The following is a 12,786-nucleotide window of genomic DNA, read 5'->3' as shown; positions in this document are numbered from 1 at the left end:
TAACGCTCAGTGCAACAGCCTATTTCACTTTTAAAGGGTGTAAGTTTGCTTTGGATTTAATCATATCAGTGTCTGTTGTGCACCTGATGTAGGCATCCAGGTATTTTATGACTGATTTTTAACAATCACCTTTTTTAAATTTAAATCTGTTTGGGCTCTCCTTTGGAGAACATTTTCAATATGGTAGTTAATTACTGCATCATTGTAGCCTTATAGTGTATGCTACAGTGTTAAACAGGGTCTGCCATGGTAGACGGCCAAAGATGTTAATTTCGAAAAGAATTACGATCCCAAATGCACATCCTGCATTTTGGAGGTTTTTGCACTGCAAAAGTGTTTGCAAGTAAGTAGCCAGTTCATTATTTCGTGACTTGTCATTCTGTAACTCCCTTTAAATTTAGAATTTGGTTTGTGCTCTCTCGAAATGAATTGCTTTTGTTTAATTTGTTATAGTTTACTTAAGAACAGAGGAGTGCACAACCCACAGTATTGTCAAAGTTCGGCGTAGTTTTCAAATTCAACAACTTGGCAAACATTCTTTGTTCCGAAGTACTCATAGGAATAATTACGTTTTTTTTTATTGTAATGCACCTTAGTAGTAACTGGAGAGCTCTTGCATAAGAACAGTAATATGTTTATGTAAAATGCAATTTAATTATTACTTCCGTTTCAGACAAGCCACCAGAGAAATCATTGAAGCCAGATTTTAGTCAACCTAAACAAGCTAACAAAGGTAGGTCCATCTGCTTGCAGGAAACAAGGACTGTTTATTGACCTGTTTTGTTTGAATCCGTTTTAACTCTACTTATTTACTTTAGTAAATCCTAAAGCAAATGTTGAGAAGGTTCCCGATGTGAGTAAAAGTACAACTGCGCAAAAAATAGAAGATACCAGTAAAGGTAAATTGAAAATTCAAGTTTATTTTTAAGAGATGGTAAACAGTTTATTTTTTAACAAATGTTTGTTGTACAAAATAAATTACTGAAATATACTACAGGTTACATTGTCTACCAAAATGGTGCGTGTGTGTATGTATGTGTATATATGTATGTATGTATGTGTGTGTATGTGTGTATGTATGTAATGTGTTTATGTATATATGTGTGTGTGTATGTTCGGCTCTGTGTGCGCCTCTGTGTGCGCGGCTTTGTGTGTCTGTATATCTGTCTCTCTGGGGGCTTTGTGTGTCTGTATATCTGTCTCTGGTGGCTTTGTGTGTCTGTATCTGTCTCTGGTTACTTTGTGTCAGTATATCTGTCTCTCTGGTGGCTTTGTGTGTCTGTATATCTGTCTCTGGTGGCTTTGTGTGTCTATATCTGTCTCTCTGGTGACTTTGTGTGTGTCTGTATATCTGTCTCTCTGGTGGCTTTGTGTGAGCCATTGAGATTAGAGGAATGTGTGCTTTTTTTAAACGCAAATTATGATAAATTAAAAACATTTAACCCCTTTGCTGCGGCGGCAATTACGCCGCAGCGCTGAGGGGGATGGGGGGGCCGCGCGGCGCTCCCATGCTCGTGACTGAACCGCTCCGTCACGAGCCTCAGGCGTGCTGGGCTTGTGACGGAGCGGTTCCGTCACGGCCCCTCCCGCTCAGTAGAACGCGCCGCACAGGCGCGAAATCAGCGCCGCGCCGAGTGGGCCATGACTGAACCGCTCCATCACCAGCACGGTGTGACCGAGGCTGGTGACGGAGCGGTTCCGTCACCAGCATGGGAGGGGTTAAAGTCAGATGTCAGTTTAAAATACAAATCATAATCTGGAGCATAAAACAGTAGTTGCCAATAAATGCTCAATTTAATGCGAGTAACTTGATTTTTTTAGCTTTGTCTAAATCGTGGTCTGTCTACTCTGTATTCCGATTTTGGCATAGTTTTAACAGATGTTTTTGAAAATGTTGTAATAAACAGGCTATTTGACAGTCATTCAGGGCAAGTTAATTTGTCCATTATTGTCCATCTAACTGAAAATATTTTTGTAGATAATGCTCTTAGAATCTAAAATATCTGATAGAGCCATCTAGCTGCAGATTCCTTAACTTAAAATATCCTCCAGGCGCCAGACTGGATCTGGAGATTTTTCATCAGTCCGTCTACGCACCGGGGGGGACGGCATCGCATGGCTCCGCGATGACGTTGTCCACGGATATGATGTCAGTGGAGCAATGGAAGTCCCTCCTGGTGCCCTGATGTCAGTTTTCTTCCTTTCCGCGCCTGCAGCGGGGATCCGGAAAAGCGGTTCCTCTGCCTTGTTCCGGACGCCTTTTCGTGTCTGGTAAGTGTTCCGATGACTTCGGACTTTCAGTCTTGTGGGACCTGTACACGGCAGATGTCTGCAATGGATCCGCATGCATCTGTATGTGGTGCTTGGGTGGGCACCACGACTCCGTGGAGTGTGACGCCTGTTGGAAGTTGAAGCCAAAAATCTCTGCGGTAACATAGGCCACGGAGTTGTTTCAGAGGCAGTCGCTCGCCTTCCTCAGCTAAGCACAAGAAGTCACGGAGGCCCTTCTGCCTCAAGTAGTTGTGGTGTCGGTGGTCACTGCTCCCAGTCTTAGCCGGAAACGACCTTTCAGCAGTCAACCCACGCCTACCCCCCTGCCCCTATTTTCTGGGGTTGGGGTGATTAGGACCCAGTTGGACACCTATCACCATGCATTGCAGGCCATCTTTGGGTCGACCCCTCTCCCTCCTGTGCCTTCGGGCCTTAGAGTTGTTTGGGAATCAGACTGGGAGCTTGCCGGCGGTGTCGCCCCCGGCACTTGAGTAACCTGACCTCCAGTTCCAGAGTCGCTGCGGTGTCTGGAGTAGGCCTGGTGAGGCTTCCCATTCAACCGTCGAGCCGCAGTCTGGGCACTGTCCTGTGGGGCTCCTGTTATTACGTCTGATGCGGCTGCAGTAGGGGGCTTGTCCTTGAGTTGACGCCGTCTCCCATTGTGGTGAATGTCGGGTCGATGCTGTCCCAACACGGGTCAAATCTTTCGGCATTCGTCGACACTGATGCGGACCAGTCTGCATGGCGTTCGACGCTGGAGACGCTCTCCTCCCTTGCTGACTGTAGATGAGTCCCCTGGGGTTTCAAAAGTCCCCCCCCCCCATATGTGTTAATGCGTTCTACGGAACATGTTAATGTGGAGCAATGGCATGGGCCTCCTGTGGCTGTAGAGCCTGTGGTCTTTGGTGGGCTTGTTAGCCTGCAACCCTCCTACTTTGATCTGCTGTCAATACCTAGAATGGCCACGAAGGCTAGTGTAGTGTTTGCACAAGTTGTTAGCAAAGCTGCTGACATATTACAGTTCCAGCCTCCTTCTGTCTCTCTGCCTTCTGATCCCTTGTTGGATCTGCTCCACCAGGGCAACGCCGATGTTCAGCCCTTGCTGCCTTTTGGCGCGTCGTACGACATTCTTCTCCAGAATTCGGGTATCTTTCATAGGTCACATGCTAGAATCATTACCAGTCGTCAAAATGGGAGTCCCACGGTACATAAAAAGCAGTAAGCAATGACTTTAACAATAAAGTTAATAGAGAAAAGCATTCACTTTAATATCTCGTCCTAGTCATTAGGAATGGTCCAAAATCCAGCCCGTCAGGCGACAGCGCACTCTAGAAACCTCTCCACAGAGCATCCAGGTGCATGAGCCCTGTATCCCTACAGTGCCGAAGTTCATTCCTGGGCACTGTAAGTGCAGTGCTGCCATTAAGAGTATATGGTGCTGGGAGTTTGTCATTGCGAACTCCACAGCACCATAATGGCTACACTGAAAGATGGGAAGTTTGGTATCAAACTTCTCAGCACTTTAAACCCACACTGATACCAGTGTGGGATGTAATGTAAAATGTACAACAGAGGGCATCTTAGAGATGCCCCTGAAATTCTACCAACTTCTAGTGACCCGTCTGAGTGGCTGCTTAAGCTGCACACCAACGGATATGTTTCTGGATCCCTGGGTCGAGAGCTTGCTGCTCTTGGGGGCCTGATACAATGCACATCCTGGGACGAGGTGCCAAGCCTCCTCCCCCAGGATGGGCAGGGTTTATGAAGGGGAAGCTTCAAAGGCATGCCGCCTTAGTGAGCCTCCCCAGACCTTTTGCTGCTTTCAGCAGCGGGTCCACACTGGTTTTGCACCACACTTTGTGCAGGAGAACCAGCGGGAAAAACAAGTGAGGGAAAGAAGTGTGCCCACCTCTGCCAACTCCACCCCTCAGGTGGGGGAGGCGAGATGAGTCTCCGCCATCTTGAGGATGCTTGACCCATCCAACCAGGGACCGGCTCCTGCCCCCTCCCACTAGAGGGTGGCACGATAGGGGGTGTACCCACCCCAGGGAAGGGACCCATTGGTGCCTGCCCTTTACCTACCTGTATTGCCCCCTATATCTAGCATTTAGGGGGCACCCTGAACCTTGCTCCTCGGATCCAGCCAGACAAGGAAAGGACCGAACAGACGTTCAGCCAGCATACAAGAGAAAGACACCCACTGACTTGGCCCCAGCCGGGACGGAGTTGTGCTTCACCTCCCCTCCCCCACCTGAGGGGTGAAATTAGCAGAGGTGGGCACACCTCTTTCTCTTCCAGGGGATCCTCATCAATAGTCCTAAGCATTAGAATATTCCCGCCCATGCGCGGGACCCCGGAAACAATATATTATATGTGCCCCACATATATATATATATATATATATATATATATATATATATATATATATATATATATATATATACACAATTGCAGCCAAATAAAACAGAGCTGTAATATGCTGTGAAGATTTTCCACCATACAGTGTATTTTGCATTAGAAACATGAGAAACACCAATGCTTGTTTAGAAACTGTTTTAATGCTTAAAAAACAGTAGAAATTCTCATAACACACTGTAAACATATACAGCTCCCAGGCTGCATTGCAAATTCCCAGTCTAAAAAGACTGAAAAGCTAACCTGTAGCTGAATGCACTAAAACTGACGCTGTGCCTTTAAGGCACCTCTGCCCCTAGCTTCCCATCATGCCTCAGGGGTTACAGTTAGGTCAGTTGTTCTTTCCGGCTCCTTCAGGAAGGACCCTGGCTACTCAGCTCCACATTTTTTCTGCCTTTTTCAGTCAGAAAATCTTCAAAAGAACAATTTTTTGATTTACTTTGACTTTTCACATCAGAGTCAAGTAAATAACTGCTTAGCAGTCAATTTTTTGTGAGGTTTTCCTGTCAGGATGCCCTCATTATTTGATGATTGCCCTTGTGGCCACAAGAAGGCAAAAACGGACTCTCATGAGGTCTGTATTTTATGCTTGCCAGAGGATCATGATCCTAAAGACTGTTCCCATTGTAAAAATCTGTCTGACAGAACTCTTAAAGACAGAGAGAGGAACAGGCTCTATGGTCTTGCCCAGAGATCCATGAGAGGAAGATCTACAGAGAGGAAGAGTTCAAAGAGACCCAGAACTCCCTCCAAAGGCAAGTCAGAGCGTCCATCAACCTCAGCACCGGGCTCGGCGCTGAAAAAACGACATCTGATGGACAGTTCGAGAGAAAAAGCTCAGTCGACGTCGAGATCGGCGTCGATGAGGAAATCGTCGTCGAAAAGAAGTTCGCCGTCGTCGAAGAAAGCTCCGCCGTCGTCAACTAGGCGACTATCGGCGTCGAGAGAAGCCACGAGATCGCCGTCGACGAGAAGATCGACATCAAGACATAAGTCAACTCCGCCGCCGTCAACCAGGCGACGGTCGGCGTCGAGAGACAGATCACACTCGCCGTCGTCTCGACGTCGACAGGCTTCGAAGAGTGTGACTTGTTTCAAAAAAGAGAGGGTACCCCACTTTCACCAGGGAACAGGGTAGGAAGACAGTTAGTCAAAGGGGAAATCCCTGGAGTCAACTAGTCTACTAATCACTATAGGCCTTTCTTGTTGTGAAAAGAAAGGTCACAATATGCCATGGGTATTCTGACAAACATAAAAATAGGTTTCCACAAAGAAATAGTCTTGTTTACAATCTAGATTTATTAAAATTACATTTTAAATGAACAATAAAAACAAGATAAATTCATACAATTAATCCGAAACAATTAAAATCCAAGATGAAGTATCTTGGAGGGATAAAAATGATTATTCAACAGTATTACACAAACACAATATTACGGTACACGATAAATGGAAAAACAATCAGAATATGTTCACAATAAACAACAGACTAAACGTAATCACAACAAACCCCTCATGTATAAGTGGCCCACTTGATATCTCTGCCACTGTATTTCACTAGATCCAATGGCCGTGGACAATTTGGTTACTATAAGACTTTAGTGGAAAGATTTGATACCCATCTAAAGTTTCACCCGGCCCTAACTGGATTCTTTTAGACCAAACAGTGCGTCGACGCGTTTCGGTGCTTAACACTTGATATCGTGGCACCTTCCTCAGGACTTCTTATTTCTGGGGTTTCGGGGAACGGATGCATACACCGTATCTGTAAATATATTAGGAAAAATATGCGCAGTCAAATATCGTGCATTGAAACCTTTTGTCTCATTTACTCTAGGGGCTGGATTGCTAAGATTAACACATACCCACTCTGACTTTACACTATTAATTATAGCTGCCATTGTTCTCTTGACAATTTATAATGCTTGTCACAAATCCGCTTACATATAAAATACAATTAATTGCACAATGATGTATACATTGGTTCAATTGCATGTGATTTATCCTCTACTTTTTCTGTTTGACAATTCCATTCGCCAAGTAGCAAACATGTGAATCACATATGATATATGGGCCCTCCAAGTCTTTTTTCATTGTGGAAGACCAACTTATATGAGAGGGACTGATGAACCCAGGGGCCCGGGAAAATAGATAAGTATAAATTCTCACCCTCGGGACCGAGTAGGAAAACGTTCCTAGATGGGGTCTATTTGAAGTATCACTTATTGGTGCTACAGATGTAGTTCTTGGAGCCTTCTGTTAATTAAAAAAACTTTTTTTAGGTGTAAGATAGAATCTCCCATCATCTACTCACTGGGGGGTGATTTTTCATTCTTATATTTACCTCTCTCCTGTAAGGGGAGCTCCTTTGAGTGGGGTTCCTTGGTTTTTTGTTTATCAGGCGATTGCCCACTTGTCGTGTATCTGTGGTGATAGAGTACATTGCACTTTTTCACTCTACTATTTCATAGGTACTAATTCTTCAATCACATAGTATTGTAATGGTAATGTCTTACCTCAAATGTTTTTAAAACTTATTTAGAACCGGCATATAAAGTCGTTGGTCTACTCCTGAACTGGATATGTTCTGTTGAGTAAAGACAAGTATAACACCATCATATGTCTATTCTGTACTATAAGATATTATGCTCTTAGCTCTGTTGAAGAGTTTATAATGTAATTCGCACCTTTCTATTTTTCATTTCAATGCCTGCTCCTGGTATTGCCCATATCTCCTGCTCAGTACCCATAGTGGCCAAGATACCTGTTTGGTACCCGTAATGTCCAGATTCCTATTTATTAACTCTAGGTTCGACTCTTTAGATGGGCCCAATTTGTGTACAAGTGATTAGGTTTACCACCTCCCGCCCCGGTTAGATTTTTTAACTACAAGTATAGAGTATAGACTTTGTAGGGCTAAGAGTATCCCCTGTTCGAGTTACCTACAGGGCCTAATATACTGTCCTTAAAGTTATACTGATAAACGGTTCCCCTACTACATAGAAAAAGGGGGGGGGCCTAGGGGTTTGGTCTCCACTCACCGGGTTAGCGCTGTTTGTTGGCTTCTGCCTCGTTCCTTCACTCGATCTAGAGTGTGTTTGTTTGGTGTGTGTTTTTATAGCTCCATGTAATTGACTGATTGTCCACACCTGTCAAGAGAGGAGCGCTGTTTACGCGCTGCCAAGACCGCCGTGAACGTGGGCGCCATCTTTGAATGGTGTAATATGCTTGCTAGTGTATCAGAGGACCTGTCCGTCTGATGTCTTCCTGAGTTTGCGCTCGGCTTGAAGTGTCTCTGCTTGTATTTCCCATTTGTACAAGCAGTGCACAACAATAGTATATGAAAAGTTGCCCTCGCTCGCTAAATCGGCATAGAGAAACCTTTTCTGCCGCTTTACTCTAAATACTCTCTCATTATGACCCGCGCTGTGATTATTTGCTAATTGTCCCAATTTGTGCTCTTAGATGGAGATTCAAAGGTCCTGGGTTCAATGCTCGTAGTTCTTAATCCAACCAATCGGTCGCCCTAATCAACCCCTGACTATGGGCGCCATCTTAGACTGGTGGTCAGAGTGCTTACTTGCACTGTTATCCCATCGGATATGGGTGCAGGAAAAGGTTACAAGGTCTCATAGAGGTGATAACATTGTTCTTGAACCTCAGTATTTGTGTCTAAAGGAGGGTCCTTCACTTCATTCAAAAATGGATTCCAGTGTAGGAAGTGTTTAAGGTGCTACTTGTCTATGGTACAGGGTGATGAAGAGGTAGTCACTGAATGGGAACGGCTTACTAGATAAGAGCCTCCCATTCTTCCCTGGAGTTTAAACCTTTTCTTATGGTATTAAATTTAACCATATACCATTGTTCCTGTAACTTTCGTCTCTTTGTAATATCTCCTGATCTGGTGAGTTCCCTAATTCTTTACAGAATGACCCATCTGAGGTCCTTTATTCTGTGTCCCTTTTCTTTCCAGTGGGCCACAAGGGGGGCATTTTCTTTATTGTTATTTATCGCAGACTTATGTTCCCCTATCCTGAGCCTCACTTCTCTGCCAGTTTCACCTATATATGCCTGGTTGCATGGACACAGGATCATATATATTACATTCTTTGTTTTACAGTTGTTCAGGGTGGTGATTGTGTGTTTCGCACCGTTATGTTCAACTGTTTTAGTCACTATACATAGCTCACAGATACAACAGGTGCCACATTTATTGTTGCCCGTTGCTTTCTGTCCACTCAAGGTGGTTTGGGTTTCTGTCTTGTCCTCTCTGTATGTATACACAAGGTTCGACCTGAGGTTCTTGTTCTTCCTGTACGCGTATAGGGGACGCTCCAGAGGAGTCACGTCTGGGCCATTATTTAAAATTTTCCAATTATGGTTTATGATATTTTTGATTTGGTTGGCTATGACTGAATGTTGGCTCACCATCACTATTTTGTCTTGTGTTTTCTTATTGTCTGTTTTATTGATCAGACAGTCCCTATTGTAGCATTGTGCTCTTTTGAGAGAATGATTTATCAATTTTTTGGGGTAGCCCCGGTCTTTAAATTTCTTTTTCATTTCTTGGGCATGTTTGTGGAAGTCTGTTAGGTCCGTACAATTTCTCCTGAGTCGAAGAAACTCGCCAAATGGTATCGAGTCCTTCTGGCTCTTGGGATGGTAACTTCGAAGAGTGTGACACCTCCGCCGACGTCTCCACGGAGGCGCTCGGCGTCGAGGAGCAAGAGCCCCCTCGGACGATCGTCGTCGAGGAAGGGATCATCGAAGGCACGTCGGCGCTCGACGTCGAGGATGTCCGATCCTCCGCCGTCGCCACATGCCAGGTCGACATCAAGGGCATCGTCGACGACAGGACATTGTCGATTGCCATCTCCGTCGCCGACAGATCAACGCCGGTCGACGTCGAGACCTTCGTCGACGGCAGGGCAACGCCGTTCGACGTCGAGACCTTCGTCGACGGCAGGGCAACGCCGTTCGACGTCGAGACCTTCGTCGACGGCAGGGCAACGCCGTTCGACGTCGCGGGAGAAGACTCCGCCGTCGGCGCATCATCGCCGATCGACGTCTAGGGACCACAGGTCAACGTCGAAGCATTCAACGCCGAAGGTTATCACCCCGTCGACGCCGCAGAGGCGTTCGACGTCGAGGGAAAGGCTTTTGAGACGTCCTCCAACACCGGTGAGACGGAGATCTCCTTCGGTGCCTTCGACAGTCCTAGTGACACAATCTGCTTCACTCCATTCCTCCTCGAGTGCCTCGGGTTCAACGGGGGTCATCTTCTAGGAGTAGGAGTCCGGTTCAAAAGAGTCCCCAGCGGGGGTACACTTCACATATAAGACTCTTGCCAAGATGGTATGCTCCTTTGAGTAATTGGAAGGATTCTAAGGCACCAGAGAGACTTCAAAGGTACTTGAGTCCAGTCCACAGGTCCCCTCTTCAGCAAGCAGAAGAGGCAGATGGACAGAGTCCTGCCATTCACCGATCACGCTCACGAGAGAGAGGAGTGGACAGGTCGCATGCCCCTAGGGTCTCCCGATCGCCAAGGAGGGAGCAACCCAAATCTCGAACACCGAGAAAGGAGGTACGGACTGAGAGATCGAGATCTCCAGTACATCAGAGGGTATCACGTTCTCCTCGAAGGGAGGAACGACCTAGGAGATCACCGGTGAGGAAGGAGCATTTTCACCACAGGAGAAGAAGAACTCCATCATCCTCCCCTCCATCTTCACCTAGATCTTCTAAAGGGGATTACTCTCCAACGCTGGCAGACAGCCCTCGCTCAAGAGCTTCCCCTCTTGACGACGTCAACACTTATCTGGACGTCTTGCAAAGGGGTGCTCACAAACTGAATATAGAGATGACCACTCCAGAGGTGTCCACTACTGTGATTTTTGAGACCCTTCATCACAAATCATATACACGGCCGTTGCTCCCATTTGTCCCAGGAATAATGGACCCAATCAAAGAGGTTTTCCTCACGCCAGCAACGATCAGGGCAGTACCGGCACGTATCCAGAAAAAATATAGGCCGGCCGACTCAGATCCTATCTTTGTTAAAGGTGAGCCTGCGGCGGACTCAGTTATTGTAGCCTCAGCTAGGAAGAATCACACAGTCGCTCCTTCTTCGTCAGTTCCTCCTGACAAAGACAGCAAGACGCAAGATTCTTGGGGACGCATGGTATGCAGCACAGCAGCTTCATCCCTGAAAGTCTCTAGTGCATCAGCCCTTCTGGGAAGGTACGATAGAGCCCTATGGGACTCCATGGAACGATTCAAAGGGAAATTGCCCAAGGAGGACCAGAAGGACTTTGAGGAGACAGTGACGGAGGGCTGTTTGGTGGCAAACCAAATGATTAGTTCATCAGCAGATAACGCCCTTCTAGCCGGACATAACTACTCACATGGGATATGTGCGAGGAGATCCTCTTGGCTGCGTTTAACTGGGCTCAAACCAGATGCACAGCAGCGCATCCTTAATCTGCCTTTTTCCGGATCTTCACTCTTCGGGGAGCATGCCGATCAGGAAATGGCCCGTATGAAGACTGAGTTAGACACAGTAAAGGCAGTAGGTCTGGAGAAACAGAAAGCACCGTTCAAACGACGCTTCAAGACCAACAAAAACCGGGGAGGCCAACAGAGGGTTCAAACCCCTCAATGGTCTCAAAACAAGCCACAAGGAAAGCCACAATACAGAGGAGGAAGGTCGAGCAGAGGTAGAGGCGGACATCATCAGTCCTCTACCACACCTAGAGGAGGCAAGGCCTGAGCAGTGGCTTCCTCTGACACCGTTACCCACTCCAGTGGGAGGAAGTGCTGCACAACATCTGGCAGAGTGGGTCAGCATCACGAAAGATCGGTGGGTGCTGAATATACTGCGCAATGGATATGCGCTACGTTTCAGGAAGAAACCACAACCGGCTCCTCCAAAAAAGTCTCGCTCGTACCAACTAGAGCTCCTCAAAAGGGAAGTGAGCGTCCTCTTAAAGAAAAACGCAATCGAAGAGGTACCCCTATCCCAAAGGGGGAAAGGAGTGTACTCAAGATATTTCCTTGTTCCCAAAAAAGACCAAGAAGGCAAATTCAGACCGATTTTGGATCTTCGACTCCTCAACAAAGTGGTGGTCAAAGAGAAGTTTCGCATGTTGGCACTCCACCAAATATGTCCTCATCTACAAATCGGAGATTGGATGTGTTCGGTGGATTTACAAGACGCGTACTTCCACATTCCTATTACACCAGGTCATCGAAAGTACTTGAGGTTCCTGGTAGGGTCCAAGCATTACCAGTTCAAAGTGCTTCCTTTCGGACTCAAATCCGCACCAAGGGTCTTCACAAAGTGCATGGCAGTGGTAGCGGCGTGTCTACACAAAAAAGGTCTCTTTGTGTACCCATATCTAGACGACTGGCTCCTGAAGAGTCCGTCGCCTCGTCAAGCCACCAAAGACTGTCACCTGTGTCTCCAACAGCTACACAGGCTCGGCCTCCATGTGAACTCAGAAAAATGGATCCTGCAGCCCACGCAAACTATCCACTATCTGGGAGCAGTTCTAGACACAAAGTTAGGAAGAGCGTTTCCTTCGCAAGAGAGACTATCTTCCATGGGACAAAAATGCAAAAAGTTACTTCAGGTTCCTCGTCCAAAGGTGCGAGACGTAGCGTCTCTGTTGGGCTCCATGGCGTCCTGCATCTTCCTAATACCGAACGCCAGGTTGAGGATGCGGCCTCTACAAGAGTCTGTGGAGGATCAGTGGGACCAAGCGACTGGAGATTGGGAGGATCGAATCATCCTGTCTCAAGCAGCACTGACCTCAATACAGTGGTGGACTCGCCCTCGGAATGTCCTGCAGGGAGTCCCTTTTCAGCAACCTCTTCCTTCGCTGTCTGTGGTAACGGACGCATCTCTAGAAGGCTGGGGTGCTCACATGGGTCATCTTCAGATTCAGGGTCGCTGGTCGACCAACCTTCAGACATACCACATCAACATGCTGGAGCTTCGAGCAGTTCATCTGGCGCTCAAAGCGTTCTTTCCAGCAATAACAACGGACAAAGTCCTGGTTCAGACGGACAACACTACAACTATGTTCTATCTGAACAAGC

The 12,786-nt window shown here is 46.7% G+C and overlaps 1 protein-coding gene across 2 annotated transcripts in view; it reads left to right on the top strand.

Moving 5' to 3' along the window:
* The window catches only part of ZNF638 (zinc finger protein 638), a 985,826-nt gene that overhangs the window by 288,657 nt on the left and 684,383 nt on the right, over positions 1–12,786 (top strand). For both annotated transcript variants that reach the window (XM_078674499.1, XM_078674497.1), the window contains 2 exons: positions 674–733; positions 819–899. In XM_078674499.1, coding sequence (XP_078530625.1) covers positions 674–733; positions 819–899 — 141 coding nt within the window. The remainder of the gene's footprint in view (positions 1–673; positions 734–818; positions 900–12,786) is intronic.

The sequence above is a fragment of the Lissotriton helveticus genome, chromosome 2_1 (genome assembly GCF_964261635.1).
Source record: "Lissotriton helveticus chromosome 2_1, aLisHel1.1, whole genome shotgun sequence".
Lineage (NCBI taxonomy): Eukaryota > Metazoa > Chordata > Amphibia > Caudata > Salamandridae > Lissotriton > Lissotriton helveticus.
This window is presented reverse-complemented; position numbering and strand designations above follow the sequence as displayed.